General features: G+C 32.0%; 1 protein-coding gene across 2 annotated transcripts in view; it reads left to right on the top strand.

Moving 5' to 3' along the window:
• LOC135836612 (uncharacterized) overlaps window positions 1–22,969 on the top strand; it is a 196,816-nt gene that overhangs the window by 141,361 nt on the left and 32,486 nt on the right. For both annotated transcript variants that reach the window (XM_065351551.1, XM_065351550.1), the window contains one exon: window positions 8,248–8,577. In XM_065351551.1, coding sequence (XP_065207623.1) covers window positions 8,287–8,577 — 291 coding nt within the window. In that variant the 5' untranslated portion in view covers window positions 8,248–8,286. The remainder of the gene's footprint in view (window positions 1–8,247; window positions 8,578–22,969) is intronic.

Here is a 22,969-nt window from a genome sequence, read left to right as displayed (position 1 = left end):
AAACCATGCAGGACAGGGAGAAATGGCGCGCTTAATAGCATGAGACTCAAATTATAAAAATTTTAAAACAAAGCTCGTATAAAATTCACACTTTCCTTGATAAAAGCCATACATGCAAATTCTATAATGTAATGATAATATTAATGACAGTGTTATTAGATACTTTTAGAGTCATTTGAAAAAATGTCGATTGGAGAGAAGGTAAATGAAAGCTTATGCACAAAAACCCAAATTTCCGGGGATTAGAAGTTTATGGTGTTAGTTAATGCGCTGGTGGTTATTGGTTATACAACCTGAAGTGTAAAGTTGAATTGAGCCCAATTGAGAATACGTTTACTCAGGGGGTTTTATTTGATTAATTTAACGGTGAATATTTCTCTCGCATTGAATACGTCGTACTACAAATGTAGTATACCTACCTGTTACCTATATGTATGCTTACCTGTGTGTGTGGTTAGTTTTATTCCATTTTGTATGTTTGTCGAATAACATTGGTGGGTATGAATGATCGTACTTTGGGTATTCTACGCTGCAATATTTAGTCAAATTAGGGTACTTTTTTCAAGTTACGATTATCGAAGCCCGAAGGTGTTAAATTAAGATATTGGTTGTTTTCCAACGCACAAAATATTCAAATATTGTTGCAGAGATTTTGAAAATTTTGCGTTTCGTTATTTTACTACCTACCTATAATTACGCAGTTGGGTATCTCATTCTCTCTCTCTATTTTTTTGAATTAGTAAAAAAAAAAATCATCTTTAGGTATCCATTTATTAAAAGTACCTCGCGTAAAATTTTTGATTAAATTTTGAATTGTTTTCACGCCCCAAGATTGCCCTTATTGCTCGTACATCTTTTCAGTTTACCACATTAATGAAGATATTTCTTTTAAGGCTTGAAAATAGCTATTACCTCTAAAATAGTTGGGTAGAATTTTGCAAAAAATGAATTACCGGAGCAACAATTACATCGATAAAGCGTAAAATTAGCATCGTTTGAAAAACTAGATAGGCAGAATTCGCGAGACCTTTTAAACTGTCGGACTATTAACTGCATCGTTTAAAGAATATACAACTCTAATTAAATATACTTAAAACGGATTCGTAACACTCGAGAAAAAGAAAATGCTGCAGAAGGGTTCGTATTGCGAAGTGTATATTCCATTCTGGGTACTTCATTTTCACTGTAGGTGAAATTATAAACCACCGGGTTGTTCTTTTTTAAAAATATAATTTTGTTAAATAAGATGTACCGTAATCGTTGAAAGGAGTAAAGAGACGAAGAAAAAAAAATCATGCAGCCGTATAATTTTAATGGCGTGTTATGTAAACTACGTTTTTACGATTTTTCTCTTTATGCAAATTTACCAGCTTTGAAGAGTCTTAATTTTCAACTCTAATACTGTTTTATCTACGTTTTCGTGTACGTATTTTGAAATTCATTCGCTGTGTACCTACTCGTTTTATATGTATAGGTAATGAGAATTCTAAATAAGTGACGAGTTACGGGTGCGTAGGTACTACAGATGAACAGATTATGTATCCGAATGGGAATGGAAATACTGGGTAATTTTGACTTTTCTCAGCTACACTTTTTCATGAGTATGGTAATGAGAATACTACGTACCTATTCATGGTAATGCACGACTATTATGTCTTGGCATTTAACGCAAGGGTTGTAACATTTTCTAAAAAGATTTCTCAATCATTCGCTGTGATTTACTTTTTATTGTGTTATTATTGTTTCAAGCTTTTTAAAATTTACTATTGCTTAAATAGTACCTAATTTGCAACCACTGACATTCACTCTCACACAAGCATCAGTAATTAGGACCGTACAATCACATTTACCTACTCAATTATAATTTGGGGGGGGGAGGTTCTATGACGGACGATTGTATCAGATATTTATTTTATAATATTTTTAATACGTTCTGTGCTTTTTAAAGATGAAATATGCAGAATTCAATGAGAAATATTATGCTTATTGCTTTTCCATTTCCCGCTTTTAAATTTTTAAATAGGTGTCTGAGCTGAGAGTTGAAGCCACTTGGAAATTTTTTCCTTTAACTGCAGAGCTTATTTTCACTCGGTATATTGCAAGATGTAATTTTACCGTCGCGTGTTGAATTGAGAACGATTTCAAAGCTTTGAAAAATCGAATGTAGGTTACCTACCTATCTGTTCTAATATTTATGGCGCTAGTTATGTAAATTTATTCACATTTTAACTGTTGCACCGTACTCGTGTAAACAGAAAGTACGTAAGTACCTATGCAATTGTTAAACACTGCCATTTTTATGTCACAAATTGAAGGTTTCCCCAGGGAACAATGAATGCTGCACCGTTGTTTTTGTCTGTTTACTTTTTCATCGACTTTGCACGATAGGTATGTAAAAAAGTTGGAATTTTTTCATTGCATGTAAGTAGGTAGGTAGAGGTACCTACGTATGTGATAAAAGTACGCGTTGAAGAAAATTTTTTTATAAATTATTAGGAATTTTTTATGCTTTAAAAGTTTAAAATATTTCGAGGATTTTGATTTTAAAGATTTTTTTTTCGTGGCCCAAGTTTTCCGGTATAAAGCACAGAAAATTTAAAAGAAATGATCTATGTTCAGTAGATATTTTATAATGGACTTTTTTAATTTCCAAAAGTTTTCCTTACCTAATGTGAATTTCAGAGTAAGTAAGTATCTAAATCACCATGGAAAAAAATAAGAAAATTGAAGGACTTTTTCAATACTAGCTTGAACTGAAAGTAAAGTAGGATTTTCCGGATTTTCTATTTTTTTTACGAGTTTTCTTTGATGTAACTACCACTATCATTCACTACCCATCATTTCTGTAGTGGGGAGGTGGACTAAAGATGAGCCTACCCCATTAGTTATTTTCATTTGTTTTCGATTTTTTTTACGAAGCTACCCAATATTTAAAGCGTCCAAATCAAAAAAGATTGAGTTTGAAAGCAGAGCAATTTCATCCAAATGAAGTTGGAAAGCCGAAATTTACTCTGCACCTTAATTTCATCATTTTAAAGTCGACTGAAAAAAAATGCAAGTCGTTTTGGAGCTTTTACTAATTTTTTGGATATTACAGTGTTCCAAAAAAACTCTGTAAAATCTGTCCATTTCAACTTTAGTGGATCATCAACAAAAACCAATCTCGAGAATACGTGCTAAAGTTGATTTGGTCAGATTTTATGGCATTTTTTGGAAAACTGAAATCTCCAAAAAGTTTCTGGAGGCTTCAAAACGAGATTAAACTATCTCTCATCCAGTTACCCCAGCAAGTAGAATTTCAGAGACAAAGTGAACTTTGGCTTTGCAACTTCATTGGGAGATACGTATTTTGCGGAAATTTCAATTTTCAAAAATCTGCTGGAGGCTCCAGAACTGCTCAAAGTAGCCCGAATCTATTTCCAATCGATTTGGTAATTTAAAAATGAGATAGACCTTAAATTTAGGGCTTTTTAGGATAATTTATAAACTTTTAATTTTTTTCCCATTTCTGACCCAAATTTGATTTTGAAAAATTATTCAACAATCGGAAAATGCACTTGGACACCTGAAATTTTAGCTGGTATATTTTTGCTGCCCTTTCAATGTAGCGTTGTTCGGTTCAAAAGTTTTTGTGCGTGTTAGGACACTCCTCTTGTATTAAGTATATGTGGCATTTCGAGGAGAATAAAATAATACATGTATTTTCAAGATGTTAATAGAATTGCATAACTAGTTTGCCGTAAATACGCGAGTATTTTGCATCATCATCAAATCGAGCCAAAAAAAGAAAAAATAAAGTCTGTGGTATTTCAATTTCCCTCAATTTCTTTGTGATATTGAATTTGATCAGATTTGATTCGATCCGCGGACACTCCATGGATCCAATTTAACCATGAGATCTTGTTAGATCAAAGTTTTGATCAAATTAGAACTGTTGAGACGAGATCAGGTCCAATAGGAGAGCCTTGATTGGATCTAACCAGATTTCAGTGAATCTGATCAGGCCTGATCAGATCTGATAATTCGCCAGATCCAATCACATCATGACCATAGATTGGAGTTTTAATCGGATCTTATCTCTGTTCAGATCTGATGAGATCCAATATTTCCTCTAATCTAATTTTTTGCAAGTTTATGAAAGTCACAAAAAGTTTTTCAAGATCCAACGTACTGGTTATTTTGGAATTCAACTTTTTCAAAATTTATAAAAGTTAATTGTCATAATTTCAACAATAAAATTTATTGATTTTTCTCCAAGATTTCAAAGGTTTGACTGAGTCGATTTTTCAATACACGTGTATTGTAAACGTGAGTAAGCTGAAAATGCGAGGATTGGTCATTTTTTTCCAAAGTTTTTACGACATAATGTTAAGAAATCATCGGCATCGTAATTTGTCCTAAATTTTTGAAGGTAGACAAAATGTTGTAACATCACATGTATAACTAGCATGTATTCACTGAAATCACAAAAACTGATTACTTTATTACGTTTAAAACTGAATTGAGTGGTATTTAGTTAATGTTTTTGTTGATTTATTTCTGTGAGAAACGACCTTCTGTTCATTTTCCTTTACAATAATGTATTATTACAAGAGTATAAGAAAACCTAGAGATTTTTTTTCTCCACGATCGGTATAGGTACTTAGTTAGGGTGAATTGACATTTTATACGAAATACATGAAAGAATAGATTAAAAGCCCGGGTTATCACAATATACACGGCGTTTCCCTGTTACGTGTAAAAAGTTTTACTCGCTTTTCATTTCGAACACGACGTAAAATTCTCGTTCTTATCGCGCCAATATTCTGCAATAAAGATCGTTTATAGTAGCGAGTAATTTGTACTAAAAAAAAAATCATCAAACCTTTCAACGTACATTGTATCAGATTTTCCCCCCTTCAACAAATAAGCGCTTTAAATGAGCTACTTATTGCTCGATTATATCACACGATGAAGGCGACAATGACATAAAACCGCGCGCTATTTCAAATTATCACCGCCACAGGCGGGTTGGATATTGTGAACGGCGGTATCGAATTGCTACCCTTTAAGTGTGTAAATGGAAAATAAAAATATCTATACAAAGTATACAGTTGCGAGTAGTACCTATATTCGCCAATTCACATGCTCAGTTTTTCCTTTTAAATAGCTCAATAACCGAGAAACCGAAAGCTTTGTGTTATTGAATTTGCAAAATGAATTTACCGCGTCAACATCACATTTGTCTCCATCTGTTTGTATTATCGTAGTATATCGAACGTGTATTACGATAACTATTATCCTAATCAAATTGCTTTTCCGCCCAAGTTGCCAATTTTTTACAATTTTACTCTTCACCAAATACGAGTACTTAATACGAGACGAAAAACAAATATACAAAAACTCTCAAAAAAGGTAAACAAAAGAATTACGAACATCAAAACTACCTACGAGTACGTATTAAGCTGTTTCTCGCAAATCGCACACACGACAAATGAAAGGAAAAAAAGATGGAAAATATCTATGTACATATTACTGTAGGAAAAATTATCAAAACTCGTCGACGACGCCAGTCAACGCGGGTGGTGCAACGATAAATGTCATTTTTCAGTTTTATAAAATTAATTAGGACGTTTTAATTTGGCGGCATGCTTCCGCCAGTATTTCCATTTTTGTACGACCGGATGTTATTTTTTTGTCATTGTTTAAAAGTCAGACGTCAAGTACCAGCCAAGTATGCAATTTATCATTACTTTTCTTCATTTGTCAATGTTACACGGTTGATGCGATTTCAAACAAGTAGATACGATTTTCGGCCGGTTTATCCGGCGCGACGTGCGTGCTTTAAAAATAAACAATTTTCAAAATTGAAATTTATTTTTGGCGCGATAAGAAATAAATCTCACCGGACGGATTTCACGTTTGAGCATTTTACAAAAATTATTTTCCCAGTTTAGAAAAGTCGAGTATTTTCGTCGTTAATGTTCATCATAAATTTATCTCTGTTAAAATATTCAGCTTTTTCTGAAACGCTTTGTGCGTATACCTAAGTATCTATCATTTGAACATTTTATCTGCGCTGAATCTGTTGAATTTGTAAATTGGGCGAAGTTTAAATTATACCTAACAGATTTCGTTTCTCGAGACATTGCTGTTTTTGTTTTCATGCGAATTTCAATATTTAGATTGCAGTTTTTGCAAGATTACCTACAATTGGTGAAGGTATTCGAAGCAAATTTTCCTGGAGAGTATTTAAAAATACGCCATCTGGCGAAATTTCAAGTACCCATTAAATAATAATTTTATTTGTAAAATTTTGGTGAATTTTTAAAAATTCGAATTTTTTATATGATAATTAGGTACATTTAATACATACCTACATTATGATGAACTAAGTTCCTACAGTCATCTAGTGGTGCAAAAACATGTGCAAAATGTTCGTTTCAAAATTCAAAATTCCGCTTCTTAAAAAAGTTTTGGCCATAGTCTTTTCAAAAAAAAATCGTGAAAAATTTCTTTAAAAATTCAAAAACGTTCAATTTTTTTGATTCTTTTCAAAAAAAAAAGGAAAAACGCAGAATTTTACTAAAAGAAATTGACGATTCTTTTCAAAACGATGACAATTTTTTTCAAAACATTCTCATTTGAGCCATTTTCTCAGAATATTGACATTTCTTTTTAAAAATCTCAATAATTTTTACAAAGCACCTCCAAAATTGACAATTTTTTTTTCAAATTTTGACATTTTCCCCAAATTTTTACAAAATTTTGACTACTTTTTTAAATTTTGACCCTTTTTTAAAAAACTGGCAACTTTTTTCGAAAAAAAGACTTTCTGATCAAAAATCGAGCATATTGAAAATCAATTGATGAAATTCCAAAAAATCGATTCATTTCCAATTTTTGATCTTATATGATCGATCGTTTCCGAAATTATGAATCAATCTCAGCATTAATAGATTTCTTGATCGTGAAACGATCAACTGAACCCAAGAAATCGATTTAATTTTCAACCTCATAACTATGATCAAATCATGGTCGAAAATGAAAAATCTGCTACAGAGGCTTCAGAATGGATTTTCGGGAGGTTAAAAATGGGACAGAAGCTGCGAATTTCAGCATTTTACTTTGATTTGTTGAAATTTTAATGTTTTCATGGAAAAATTTTCAAAAATTCGGCTAGAACCAAAAATAAAATTTAACGCCTGAAATGTGGCCCAATGGTGCGTTTTGGACCACCATCCCCCCAAGTACGAATTTCACCATTTTCAGCCATTATGGAGACTTCGGCGCGATTTTTGATTTCTTCAGAATTTTGAAATTTATCCACAAAGCATGAAAAGTAACTTGGGCAGCTAAAAATGGAATTGAGACTCATTCAGTAAAAATGACGAAAACGGCTCAAAAACTAATCTCTCCCCTCCTCCATTCGAATTTTACACTTTCAAACCTTTTTGGAACCTACAGTGCGATTTTTTGATTTTTTCAGATTTTCTAAATGGCTCTAGAATGACTGAGATCTTTGAAATTGAGATTCAGAGGGTCGATTTTAGTCTAAAAACAGCGATTCGTTCAAATTTAAAATTTTTTTTATCAATAGGTAGTAAATTTTTGATTTTTTTACTTTTTTTCTTGTAAGATACCATCTATCTAAAAAATGTTGTCAAAAATTCAGTTTTGATATGCCACCGGAAAAATTGGCCCAAATACGAATAAAATCGTTAAGCAGATCGAGTATACTTGAATCACGCAACTCGATTTTTGACGGCCCAAGTTTAGTTGATTTTCACGTCTCCTTTAGAAATTTCAAAATTTTGGAGGAATCGAAAATCACGCTGGCAAATTCCAGAATGGCTCGAAAATGTGAAATTTGGATTCGAGGGGTTGATATTAGTTTCAGGGCTAATTTTTGTCACTTTATCTGAATAATTTTTATGCATTATTATCTTTTTAAAAGCATAGGTATTAAATCGCCTGAATTAGTTAGATTTGGATTTTCAAAAATTTTCCAAAAATCGAAAAATCAACTTAGGCAGCTGAAATTTTGGTTACGGGAAAAAATCACAGTTTAGTTAAAATAGAGGACGGACACCCCGAGAGGTTCCCTTTTAAAGATGTGAGCATGTGAGATAAAGTTGAAGAATTTTGAGTCAGTCAAAGTTGAAATTTAGCAATAATTCAATTTTTAAATAAAAAAATTCACAACATACTCAAAGAAGACTATTTATTATTTTAACTCAAAAATTCGAATTTTTTGTTTTCTTACAGGACTGCGGACAGCCAAACAGCTAGAACGAAGCCGGTAAAATGGCTTTATTGTACAGATTCGTCAAACTCCAAGACCGAGCACATTCCCACGTATTCACCTTCGTTGTCACCAGATCGGTGACACGTGACTTGGAGCGAGACGTGACCTCTAAAGAGTTCACTTGTGGTCATCAACGATGGGCTATCACGTTCTCTCGTACCGATAAAGTTTTAGGAGTTTATCTAGTCTGGAAAAGTATATCGGAATTTATTCGAGTCTACGTCGATTTCTCATTCACTTTACTCAATCGAGAGCACTTCAGCGTTAACGAATCATTCACTGGTAAACAGGTAAATTTTGATGTTTTAATCTTAACCTTTTCGAGAATTAAAGCAACTTCCTATAGCTTACCTATGGTATGAGAAAATCGTCCACCGAAGCGCTAAATATACAAGTGTCGAACTTTTAATATTTTGCTACCTCTCTCTATACTTTACCTATATCGTATTAAATTTATAAGAGAATAATACACAGAAGTTATGAAAGCGTTAAATAAAAATACTCGCAACTTGTTGCTGCGTGGTATTTGATAATCGCCTGAAAAAGTCAACTTTTTCGAGAGTTTCTTAATCTTGCATCATTTACCTAACAAAAATTTTCAACTTTTTATCCCTATCAAGGTATTTTTTTAATGAAACGATACAGCCGACAAGTTTTTTAAGCTTTTTTTTTTTTTTTAATTTGAGAGTTGTGTATTAAAAATACGGTTTTAAAGCTTCAATCAAAGTTTAATTCGATCAACGGTTTATCAGCTTTTTTCTACTTTTGTTGGTAAAATGGCCAATTTAGAAAAGTCTGGGGAAATTACTCCGTGAAATCGAAATCGAGTAAAAACTTTGCTAAATGGAAAAATAATGAAAATTTTTTAGATTTATTTGAATTTTTTTTTAAAAATTACTCAACTTTTCCAAAATATGGAGAAAAATTGTTCTATAGATGTTTTTAGTGAATCTAGCGATACAAAGTTTTCAGAAAATTGAAAAACACTCGCGTGGGAAATTTTCTCTCACGTTTATTAAATTTTCTAGGTGTAACCTTAAGCCTATGAGAAAAAATAGGGTATAAAATTGCTCGAATTAATCCGAGAAAAAAAATTTCATAGTAAAACCGCATACGTAGAAAAATTGCTTATTGTCAATTTTTAATTTCCTGTTGAATATAAATTTCCGAGCAATATGTTATCATTTTTTTTTTATCCGACGGATTTGCGATACCGAATGAGTACAAGGCAGGGTTTCCCAACTCGTCGACGTGAAAATTTTCTATTTCACCGATGAAGAAGAAGTAATCACGTCTTCTTTGTGTGCTTGTAATTTCTAATCCATTATGGAAATACGCGCTAAAAAACTTTATAAATTATATTCGACAAAAAAAGAGTAAACTTTTTCAATGAATTCTCAAAAAGCTAATTTCATTCGACTGCATAGCGTTCGTTTTAAAACATTTTCATTTCTTTCCTTTCCTTTTTTTCAAATTAATTTATCCGACATTTAAAATCCAATTAAACGTTTTTTTTTTTTTTTTTTTTTTTACCAAAGTAACTGGATTATGAAACCACCGACTGATAATTATATTTCTGGGTGAAAAAATTTCCACTATGCAATCGAGTAATTCATTTTTTTCATTCGCTGGAATATTTTTGTAATTTATAAGTTCGCGGTGAAAAGCCTACCTACTCTTATTATTCTAAGAGGAACAAATTCGCTGTAGGTATACCTAGCTGTGCCTTTCGGTTTACGTTGTCGTCAAATTAATTTGGGTTCAAAAGTTTTCTCAAGATTTTTCTTTTTCGGTTGAGCTGTGTTGTTACCTTGATTTCATTCTGGCAACTTACGCTTCGGAAATATTTGATGAAAAATGATACTCGAGTCGGGTTTACTCTTTTAAAAGCTCCAACTCCAAGATTCTGAATACTGAAAGGTTCGGTGCTTATTACGAAACGATATTTTGTTTGATTTTTTTTCTTCAATTTTCTTCTTTTAATAAGGAAAATATTATTGGCTGAAGTCGAGTAGGTACTTTATAAAGGCAGATGATGATAAAGCTTCTTCAAAGTTAATGAAAATTAATATTTCATGGAAAATTATTCGAATAAATAAGCATCCATGTAGGTAGATCAATCATTTGAAACAAATAGTTGTAATATTCAATCCACTGACTGGGAATTTTTGGATAAAGATAGGTAAGATACATATCTACAATATGTACGTTTCTAAATATTTAAACTGAATTAGTTACAGGTGTTTTTTTTAAAAAAATAGTTACGTGCCTAATACCTATCTACTTATCCATTTCTCATCTAAGTGCACGTGTCATTCTCCAAATAGATATGGATCTCACAAATTAGCGACGAAAGTTCACGCTTACTATAATTTTCTAAAAAAAAGAGTACATAATTCGATAGTATTCAACAAAAAATCTAGTGAGAAAGTTATCTATCTAAACGGATGAAATCGAGGAAACCGCAAGTCGTGAATTTTTCAATATTGCTTTTTTCACCTTCAATAATGAAAGGTGGATATTTTCTATTTGAATCGCATATGGGAAAATAGTGTTGTACAGACCTGATGTATCGATTGTGACGCGCCATTTGTGTGATGAATTTTTTAATAAAGTTGCCCAGACGAGGTTTTTAATTTTTCATAGCTTCGATCTTGGACCGAAGCTTTCCACTATGAATGAGGAATTTCATTTCGTTCTTTCTTCTTCCTTTTCCGTCATGCACGATGAGTTTTATTCGGGTTAAAGGTACCTAATCAAATGTGTATAATTTCCTATTTTAGCTTTCATTGTTCCGTTATTGACTCTTTCTTCGTGAATATTTACTGGATGATGATGTGTATGAGTATGAGTGTACTTTTTTCTATTAAAAAAGCTACCTGTGGGTATTATTAAAGATATAAAGTACGATATCTTTTCAGCTGATTCATTATTCAAGCAGGCTTTGGTGTGGTTTTTTTATGCTAAAATATAGCATTCAATTCCGTTTTATGAAATTGAAAATTTTTTAATTACCGATGAAGAAATTATTTCTAATATCTAAAGCGGTTTTGTTAGGTACATGATGAATGCACATTTTATTCAGGATGGGTAGGTTTTGAAAACATCGTTGGCTGGTTAGAGAATTATAAGTTTTGGAGTGGTTTAAGCTGACATTGCCGTTTCAAGCTGTAGTTTTTAATGATATTCTATGCGATTTTTGCTCAAGTTAACTAAATTTTACTACGAATAAGTTATACCAATGTTTGATAACTCTTAATCGATCAAGTTACGAGATGTTCATAAGCTCTGCAAAAAAACTAATAATAGTGTGATTTGGCAAAAATTAATAAAATATACTTTTTCAATCACTAAAATTTATCTTTAAACCGATTTGAAAATGGGCAAAATTGAAAACAATTATGCAAAAACTGTTTGAAAAATTCCTTAAAATATCATGAAAATAATTTAAAATGAATAGGTAAAAATTGACAAAACATTACGAAAATTGAGAAGAATTTCGCATAAATGCTTCGCATGACAGAAAAGTTGTCGAAAATAAAAAATCAATCAAATATTGACAACCAATAAAATTTTGAAAAAATTACACGAAAAAAAAGCAGTTGAAAAACAACAAAAAAGTTGATAAAATAATTGAACAAATGCTGGGAAAACATTAAAAACACATCTTTAATAAATCAATATGAAATATTCAACTTGATTTACCTAGTAGGTATTTGAAAATGCATAATTTTTTGAGTGGTTCTGCACCATTTTACCATGTTTTCAACACTATGTTTTATCATACATTTTTGGCAAATTTCGTTGAAACATTACTTTTCGCTGAATTTTGATGTTTTTAATGTTTTTGCTAGAGTTTAGGAAAAATTTCGACGATCTTCGGCAATAATTTTTTAAATGTCGACAAAGTTCACTAATTTTTTTTTCGATTTTCAGTGTTTTTAAATAATTTTTTTTGGCTATTTTTGAAACTTTCAAAAGAATTTTTCCCGCATATTGAAGTTTGGTCAAATTTTTCTGATTCATTCATTTTTGCTAATTGTCACTAAATTTGATGCTTTTTTGATTGTATAGATATAAAATTACATCATTAACACCATTTCGACATTTTTCTGTGCATTTTTGCAAAAATTTACTAGAATTTCAATAATTTCATTTATTTATGGCAATTTATAGTGTGTTTGCATCATGTTAACATGCTTTCATCTCTTTTTTGTGTAATTGTAGCAAATTTCACCATCACTTTTCTCTATTCTCAGTGTTTTTTAATCCTTTTATTTTTTACTAAATTTTCTCAAATCACGTTTGAAAAAAAAAGGTCGAAATGAGAAACCACCATATTAGTTATGATTCTTCTTCCACGTAACATTATTTTCCAAAAAAATATTCCAAATACTTGAACAAATAAGTTCATCTGAAAACCCACCTTATGAGTTATGATTCCTGATCTGAATAACGTTGTTTTTGAAAGAATACTCCAAACAAACTAGGTATTTATTAAACCTTGTTATGAGTTGTGATTTTCTATCGAGTTAACATTGTTTTTTCAAAATTATCAAAATGACCACATACGTAAATTCGAAAAACCACCTGATGAGTGATGATTTTTTAATTTTTACCCAAATTCAACCAGTTAAATAACTTTGTTTCTTTAAATATTTCATTAAGTATAATTTTCAATCATTTTTCTGTCATTTGAGGCATTGTTTCGGAATTTTTTCCATTTTTGCAATGTTTAGGTGCCTATAAACTTTTATTCATTTTTGACTGTTTTCGTTACATTACTTATTTAACAAATTTTCGAGCAATGTTTAGCTAAGTATTTTTTCTACAGTTGTATGGAAATGTCACGGTTATTTCGATTCGTTTCACATATTGGAAATTTACATTTTACCTTGACATTAATTTGATTAGTTTTCTGTAACCCATCAATCTTTTGCAATTTTAGGTATTTTTATGATAGGTTGGTACTTTGCCCAATTTTGCTAATTTTTTCTTCAATGATTTTTCTTTTCAACTTTTTAGGAATTTTTACAAAAAGCTCTCCGTAATTTTTAAAAATTTAAAACAATGTTGCGATATTTTGCTTGTTTTACAATGTTTCATCAATTTTTCATCATTTTCAAGAACGTTCATTGAATTTCAACTGATTTTCAAACCATTCTCACAGAATTATTTCTTAAATTTTGTAGACAATACATTTAAAAATATCAACTTAGCAACAGCTGCCATTCAAAAAAAATAAAAAAATTATTGGGGCATGGGTTTTGTGCATTTTTTTTGAATTTGAAGCCCTCTTTCTTTCAAAAATGGGTTTCAAGGTCATTTTTGAGGTAACAAATTTAAATCTTTCATACCCACCTACAAAGTTCCAAGTCAAAAAATACATGAGATACTAAACTTACAACTTCTTTTCAGTTCATTCCATTTGCAGTCTTAAAAATTAATTTTCAGGTTGGATTTGATCAGATGAGCAAAATTACCGTACATTCTGGATCCAATTATTCGTTCTGAGCAGTCAGATCAAAGTTTGAATCTGATCAAGTAATCAGTCATTCAAGTTAGATTTTTAGCCTTGAGAGATTTTTTACTCGTCAATCTTGACATTTTCAGCGTCTTCAAAATTTGAATCTAAAATTTAAAATTCATCCAATGTTCAGATCTGGACTCAAAAGCAGAAAGGTCTAGAACCTGGCCATAAGTGACCCAACTGCAACTGATGATTTATTTATAAGCAGGTACCTATATACTCAATACTGGTTTACACCGGCTCTGTCTACAGATAAATTACCTCCACAGTGATGAACGATAACCAAACCAGGATACGTGTGTGTTGGTAATTTTCGCTTATAAAATGTGACAATTTATAAAATCTGAATCATATTTTTGAAAACACTATTTTTATTAATTACCGTCGAATTGTACGCCGCAAAGATTAGCCCCGAGTTAAATAAAAGCGTGTAATTAATTATACTACGCGAACGGCGTACCGTGTTTTACCAGCGAGGGACGTGCATTCGGTACTGTTTGTGTTTGAAAATATTTTACCTAGATTTTAGGGTTGGTCGCAGCGTATTTTCACTGTCGCAAAATAACTTAACGTTAAAATCCTGGTTTTGTTTATCTAACGGTAAAAAATTTACTAAGCGTTGTTGGTTTATACTTGTTAAGTATAGATTAAGGCGAATATAACGTTCATTTTCAACTCTGTAATGCGAGCTTTTCGGTATCGTGTCATACTTAGCTTCATCCTCGGTTGTTTTTTTTCCTCGAGCGTTTTTAATGAAGTGAAACACGCCGCAAAGCAATTGCAACTAGGTTCCTACCTACTTAATGTGTATTTTGCGCTGGGTAATTCGTCAATCAATATTTACACTCTAGTTTGTGACCTAAACTTGATTATTCTGGGGTAGGTACTCTCAAGTACACAGGGTATTACAGGGACACAGAAAGTAGAAATAGGTATCCTATGGTTTTCTATAGTACATAGGTATAGGGTGTTGGTCATTTTGAATTTTTTTTTTTCAACACAGAAATCAAAGTAAGCTTTACTGTTGCGTCGGTGTTATGGAAGTAAAATGAGCTAACATGAAGGCGGTAAAGATTTTTCACTCCTTTTCCTTTAGAAATATTGTTAAGAGCTACTAACTCACACTTAAAGTAAATTTTCCTACTATATTGCTCATATTTGCGGCATAAATTCGCTGCGACACAGTATACGACATAAACGTTGGCGATAAATTTCAAACTTCGCAGCAAAATTTCCAAAAAGACAGAACTATATATGTTCCGAATGGCGAATACAATACGCTAGTATTGCCCATTCAAGCGATATGCTATTCAAATTTACAACATAGCTGTCGTTTAATATACTATTGAAAAATGATAGCAATGAAAACCTTTCACGCATGAAATTACTACAGACAAATGTAACATTTTACGACAACCATTATATTAAATAATTCTAGTTAATTAAATGGTAACATTACTCGTGGTCTCGTTTTTGCTACTTGCCCCGCGCTCGTATTCTTCTCCTATGTCGATTATACAGTATGTAGATGGTACAACACGAGCCAACCATACTGCCTGTATTGCGCACTGCAGCTTTTGCTGTGTGTCTAAGGAGAATTGCTTTATTTATGTTTTTACACATCCACAAGCTTTCCTTCACTATAACTAACTTAAGCCAAAAACAACTTGGTAAGTTGAAAAACCGACAGCGAAGATACTAAGCCGAGATATGTTCGCGACGAATTTGCTTCGAATGAGGCTTGTTTCTTGCGGTGAATTTATTATCGCGTGAACTTATTGTTTTGAATGCAAGTGTGGGTATCATTTTATCACGTGTTTAGGAATTCAGTGGTATCAATTTTGTTTAAAATGTATGTAAATGCTGGAAAACCTCCATTCTTTCTGAACAGGAGTGGAATATCAAAAACACGTTGTTTCAGTTGAAATTACCTATCAGGAAGGACCATAATTACTAGAAAAATTTCGAAAAAGCAAAAAAAAAAAATTGCAACAGAATCCAAAAATGAATTAGTGGGCCTGGTTTTAGGTGCTGAATTTCATTTTTGATTATTGGTGAATTATTTTTACAATTCAATGGCTCATTTTTCATGAAAAAACCATCAAACATCAGATTGACTTTTTTTTTCTTTTTTGAAAACCGGAAAAATCAAAAATCCACTGCTGGAGGATCCAAATTGGCTCAAATCCGCCATCAATTAAAATCGTAAAATGTGTGATTGGACAGCCAAAACATTAAGAATTTTCCATTTACTCGTATGACATATTCTTTTTACCTACTATTGTTGACTCGAGCAAAAAATGGCACTTTTTCAAAATTTCACAGCTTTTTAAAAATTTATGTCCTTAGAAATACTGCTTTCTCCACCTATGAGTACGTCAAAATTACCTTTCATGTCATGATTGTGATTTAAAAATGCCTACAAACAAAGTTTCATGAAATACACAGTGACTGGTCATTCATTTTTTGTCACCATTTATGCAATTTTCGGGATATTTTGGAAAATACAAAATCTCGTAGAATCGTAAATTTTTCATTTGAATAGTCGAAATCCGATTTTTTGGAATTACATTCTGGGGTTTCACGCTCCAGTAAGAAAATTTGGGGGTTCTCAAAATCCAGTTTTTCTCGCTCATGTCAAAAGTGATCCTCAAGTCGCGGTCGCGATGAATGATAAATGAACATGACTTGAATAAAATATTTATACCTAGAGTTGCATCTGTTAAATCTCACATTTTCAGACTTTGGGGTAAGATTTTTTTTTAATAGATTGGACCCTGTATGTACACTACCTATTTGATTTTTTCATCAGTCCATGCAATTTTTAGACTAATGTATGTGTTTTGAAAAAATCAATTTTTTTTCATTGCATTGCTGAACTTATTTTTATGAGCTACTTTATGGGTCCTGATACTCCACCGAAAAAAGAGAAAAATAATAACTGAGGAATCAAGAGATTTCCTTGTTAAAAGGAAGTAAATTTTTGCCATTTCTATGTAAAATCTTTTTTTTTTCAAGTTTACGAATTGAAAATTTTTATCCGGTTTGTGAAAAATTCAGATTTAAAAAATTCAAACTTGACTCGTTTCTTTATCATTAAATGGAAATTATAGTAAAAATTTTCCAAATTTTTCATGGTAAAAAAAAGTTTGACGTACAACTTTTAGGCATCGCTCAGCTCGTATCAACTTTCCAAAAAAGCACTCGCAATTTGAATAATATTTTCATTACTTATTTGGGTACATTTTTAAAAATGCAAAACAGAAACAATTTTTGAAAAATTTCAAGAACTGCAACAGGCGTTCACTTTTGATCAATTTATCAATTTTCTAATATTTCACTGAATAACAATATCTGAAACGTTTCAGCTTTCATTTTCAATCATAATACCCTCCCCTCCCCCTCAAACTGCGCCAAAACATCGAATAAAAATGGTTCATCTAACCGCAACCTCGTTTCACAAGATTGTTAAAAATAGACACCGTTGCCTGCGTCTCGTTTTAAAAATATTTGCAAGCCGAAAATCTAATATAGGATAAATAAAGATATGGAATTTAAAACGACGCAATTTCGCCACAAATCGCAAGTCTGCTGCAGTAAATTGAATTTCGCCCGCGTATACATAAAATGCAAACCTATAAGAAACTTCATAAATCGTCGGCCTAGGTGCAATTCCTTGGAAGTGCCACATGTAAATAGAGACTTGTGTAAGAAGCGCTTAATCGCCTGTAGCGCTTTCTATTGGGTAAAAATCTTCAATTCTTGGGTAGGTACTGTGTTTTGGTGCGGACAACACGACCTACCTTTGAGTTGAAGGTTTTGTCCCATAGAAAGCGATACATGCGATGAGGCGCTTCTTACACAAGTCTCTATTTACATGTGGCACTTCCAAGGAATTGCACCTAGGCCGACGAAATGGATCATAACACTTTGAAAACATTTCTCGTCGCATTCAATTTACACGCGCTTTTTTCCTATCGCGTTCAAACGTCAGCCAAGTTTTCATTTTGAAAAGTATCGTTTGAGAATACCTTCACGACCATTGGTGAAACGTACTAGTTCGATGATTTTTTCATGCAAATCGTACGCCCGTACGGACAAAAATGAAGAATTTCAACACTCTTGTGTCATGTACGCGGCGAAAATTGCCGGTAAATTTGGAGAGAAAAAAAGAAAATATAACGTGGGAGTCATATGCATACAGTTTTCGTGGCAAGTTTTGTTATTAGTTGAAAAAAAAAACCAACTTCACCGGTACGGAAAAGTTTACACGATTTTTCCAAAACACTTTCGACGTGTCAAGTCGACGCGCATATAAGTTTTCCAAAACGTTTCCCAGTCCGACTTATACCTAGATATAGTACAATCGGATGAAAGAAGAAGAAAAAACTTCTTTATGAATTATTAAAAGCGAAAAATATCCCTGGAAACGGAACCCGTTACGATGCGATAATTTTACAAGACTTTCGAATTCAGTTCGACATTTTTATTTTTTATAACTTTATACACTCGTATATATAGTCGGCTCAATAGAGAAAGGAAACGTTTAAAAACCAATTGTACCATTTTGAATATACTAAAAAATGATATTTTTCGATGAAAAATCCCCTGTCGAGACGCTCTTCCATCGTTTATATTTATTCGGTCGAGTCTGAAGCATTTTCAACGACCAAATTCGCATTGTTTTACGGCGAATTTCCTTATTAGCCAAGGACGCCGCGGTAGTGTTCTTATATAGACATGAAAGTCGCGACGTTCAGCTATACTCTTTGTCGCCAAGAAATTATATCTCTGTGAAGGAGAATTTCTTGTTTGAAGAGGACTACAGTTGGGAAGAATTTTTTCGGAGAACAACAACCAACGTAAAAGCAAGAGCGAAATAATGCAAACTCTTAATCTTGGATATAGTAAATATGTTTCCGGCAAATATTGATAGAAAACTTGGTCATTCGAGAATACTAACAGACTGAATTTTAATCAAATCGTCAGATGATGGTACCAAATTGTCAAGACTCTATAAACAGAACCAAAACGCAATGCAAGAAAGCACGGTATGAATTTTAATATTAGGTACTCAGTGAAGATAAGAGTTGGTATCTTCAAAAATTAAATTCATGGATGGATAACTTTTATTAATATACGTACTTACTTATAATTATCTAATGTCAAAATTTCCAAGTCTGATGAAAAAAATGTCTTCAAAAAATGTAGATATCTTTTCTCGCTCATATCAAAAAACTAGCCTGAAACCTTACTAAAAGCTATATAATGGTTTGAAACCATCACCAGTCAACTCGAGGGGAGGGAGAGGGGTCGAAAATGGGGTAAAAACCAAATTCAGCCGTTCAAGCTAATTTGATACATTTTTAGTGTGCGTAGCACACTATTGGTTTCGCTTTGAGAAATGAAATTTCATTATACATGAATGTTCTCTTAAACTATCCAACCGTTTTTTGTACCTATTGGACACCATTTGAGAATTATTAAGGCGGAGGGAATAGATTATTTTTCATTCAATTCGGATGGGTAATTGCTGAGTAATTGCAATTTTAGTTCATTATTTTAATGCATAAATTCCTAAAAAAGGAGAAAGGGGACTTGCAAAACACCTGCCGCTCATTGTACCCTGCTATACCCCCAGTCTATTCCATCTCCGCTTTTCAAATCAGCTGTCTCATTGTACCCTGTTACACCCCTCATCTGTTAGCTGTATATTCCAAGTGGGAGTGGTTTGGTGGGGCGTTTACCCAACAAATATATTCTTTTAATGCCCAAACCCTCCATGTGAACTCGTAGTCGAATGGTTAGGGCATGTAGGTAGGAATAGGAATTGTAGGGTCCCAGGTTCGAATCCCCATCAGGTACGTAGGTATAGGTGACGGATTTTTCGTTGGAAATATTGGATAGGTAAATGCTGTGGAGTGAGTACATGATGCTGGTGCAAAAAAAAACGAATTTTGAACCCTGTAGCCCCCTCATTTTGATTTATAAAAACAAAGTTATGAAATATGATGATATCATTTTGCTAAATGAATTTTCATTTCATTTATTCAAATACTTTTTACTATACCTATAGCACCGTAAGTACAGTAAAAATTACCTTAAGGCTTAAGATGAGTAATTTTTACTTTTTATGATATAAAAATTACTTTAAAATGAGTAATTCTTACACAACTTGGTTTATGTAATTTTTATTATCATGATTCAGTAAAAATTATTAAAACAAAATGATTTTTACTAATGTTATAGCAAAATTTATTAAAATTATGATTTTTACTATAAGATTACAGTAAAAATTATTATTGTAACTGAACAGTTAGAAATTACTGATTTTCAAAACAAATTTTATCATACTTATATTATGTATTTTTGAATGGGATCCGGTTATTGTGATAAATATGTAGTCAAAATTTTTTGTAAAAATTACCCATATTTTTTTGTGCAATTTAGAGGCAATGCGAATTCTTAACATATTTTATATGATTTAATAATTTTAGAATCAAAGGCAAATTCTGAAAATTGGTTTGAAATTTTATAAATTTGAAGACAATGGAAATTCTAAACAAAATATGAAAATTTGTCATTTAGAGACACTGAGAATTCCAAAAATTGATTAAAAGTTCTATAAGTTGTAGATAATATGTGAACTTGAAAATGATATGAATTATTGTATGTAATATATATGAAGATAATGAGAATTCTGAAAAATTAGAGGCATGCACTACTTACTTAGATATGTACGAGTAATAGCGGTTATAGCTGTAGAAAAGGCAGCTAGCTACGCACACTTTGCAGCTAAGCTTTGCTTAGCTGTCTAGTTTATTATTATTATTATTTTCATGTAAAATGATGAAATTTTGAAATTTTAAAAATGCTCAAAAAATCGATAAACAAATTTCAGCACTTTAGGATCCTTTTTTGGTTCTTTAATATCCAATCCAAAAAATTTTTGTTTTGGTTGGCATCTTGTTGTGGATAGAATCTGAGAATTTTTGTCTATTCACGAACTAGATACTTATGAACATGATATTATTGCCATTGATTTTTGAGAGTTACTGCTGAGGGCCTCCAACCTTAGAAAAGTGAATATGTGTATATTTGAAGTCAATGTTACCAGACGTGCATTTGAGGTATCGCATGTACATATGTATTTGTAAACAGAAAATAGTTGAGAATATTCTTATTTTTGAGGTGAGAATATTCTCTTAACATCAAGTTGGTAAATGGCAAGTGGGCCTAATAAAAGAGAATTCTCACAAGACATTTCGAGATTTTGGGAATTTTTTTTTGAAAAAAATTTGGCCAAAAAAATGTACTTTGTGGTCTTTGAAAACGAATTTATAGTTGAAATATAATCTATAGAGAAAAGATTCCCAAACTTTAAGCGAGATTTTGAAGCTTTTTTTTTTCTTTAAATTGGGAATCTGTTATATTCTTTTTCGTTCATGTTGAGAGTGGTCTTCAGAACTCGTCTATTGAAAAGTAGTTTTATATCAATCAGGAAAAAAATTTCCTAAAGTTTGTAGGTAGATGCCAGAATTTGAGGCATTTGAAAAAAGGGCTACTATGAATTCTTGTAAGTATCTCTATTGTTGTCAAAATTGGGGCCCCTAAAGGTGATTTTAATCTAACTGCGACTCTATGTGTAGAGATGAGATTCTCTCAGTAAATATGTAACTGTCTATTCGATTTTTCCATAAATCGTATTTTGGAAAATAATTTACATTCTTGTTAAATGCTCAATTTTCGATTTCAGTATCTGATTTTTTTTTTTGTAGAAGCTGCTTCATCATTCTCCAAGTTCATTCTCAGCAAAATACTCGTAAATTTGATTATATTTTTCTGCACAACCATCCTTCTAAAAATAATTTAGATGCTTTACAATATGAAGTTTCTTGAAGGTATGAAAAATCTACAGTAAACAGTTCACCTTATTTACTCAACTAGTGAAATAATAACTTTAAACAATATCTACTCGTATATGAACATTTTCGAAATGATAAACATTGTAGGCCGGACGTAAAAATGCCAAAAACAACTACCGTTCCATGCCACGTTAGATGTTACGACTTACAGCATCAAAATCTTGACAACGTTTCAAAATTAAATCCAACAATAGAGAAGCAACTTTTGGTAAAATATTTCTCAAGACTGTACCAATAATGATTCGGTGGTAGGTTCAGACTAGACGGTATACTTACGGATACACGTCTACATAATATAGTATAAAGTTGAAATTTCGCTACAATCGTAATCAAAAATTTACGTGAAGCTTTTATAAGACCTACCTACGTAGGATATTTATATAGCTGAAAAGTATACAACAACGATGAAAACCGACATTTTGCAAAATTTACCAACCACTATAAAGGTAATAATTAAAAGTTGGCAGTTATTGTATTCGCAACGATGATTATAATCGGCTTTTGTTACGTGTAATTAGAATTGTCATTTGTATTTACCTTTTTGGCGGCATAGAGCGGCGGAATTACGATCTATCGTAACGTTTCAATTAAAACGAATCTGATTAAAATGAAACGCAATTTGAGTTTGTTAATTAAAGTAATGTTTCATTTTGAAAATATCCACTCGAAATTATCCACGCTCGAAACTATGGAACGTGTAACACGTGAAAATTATCGAGTATAAAACTGAAATTAGGCGTTAGACGTTAAACAAACGTCGCAACGAGTTAGATATTTTGATTCGAATTGATTGCCTCGGAAGTTTATTTTTTCCTTTCTTTTTTTCCCCCAGTTTTTTCTACAGTGTGGAAAATTTTTCCAAATTGGGTAAAATTTTTAGGTCACGTTATTTTAGCTTTTTCGATTACCTAGTTTCAAAAATTACGTATTCTTTCGAGAAATAATACGCGAGATTATAAATGGAACACAGCTGAATCTTTGAATAATAATTTCACTTTCGACTTGGCTTGCAAACAATGCGAAGTTTTGAAAAGACGTTTATTTCAGAAAGATAAACTTGTTGCTTATGTTTGTGACAGAAGGTGAAAGTTTCATCGCATACTAAAACCGACAACGACTCTATACATGTAGGCGTGTAATATTAACGCCTCTAAAATGCAACCAAAACAAACAATATTTATTTCGCTCCCTACACCGAAGCGTAGGTAATGAAAGACACGAGCCAGC

This window comes from Planococcus citri, chromosome 2, assembly GCF_950023065.1.
Source record: "Planococcus citri chromosome 2, ihPlaCitr1.1, whole genome shotgun sequence".
NCBI classification, from domain to species: Eukaryota; Metazoa; Arthropoda; class Insecta; order Hemiptera; family Pseudococcidae; genus Planococcus; species Planococcus citri.
Note: the sequence above shows the minus strand (reverse complement) of the source record. Positions and strands in the feature narration are given on the sequence as shown.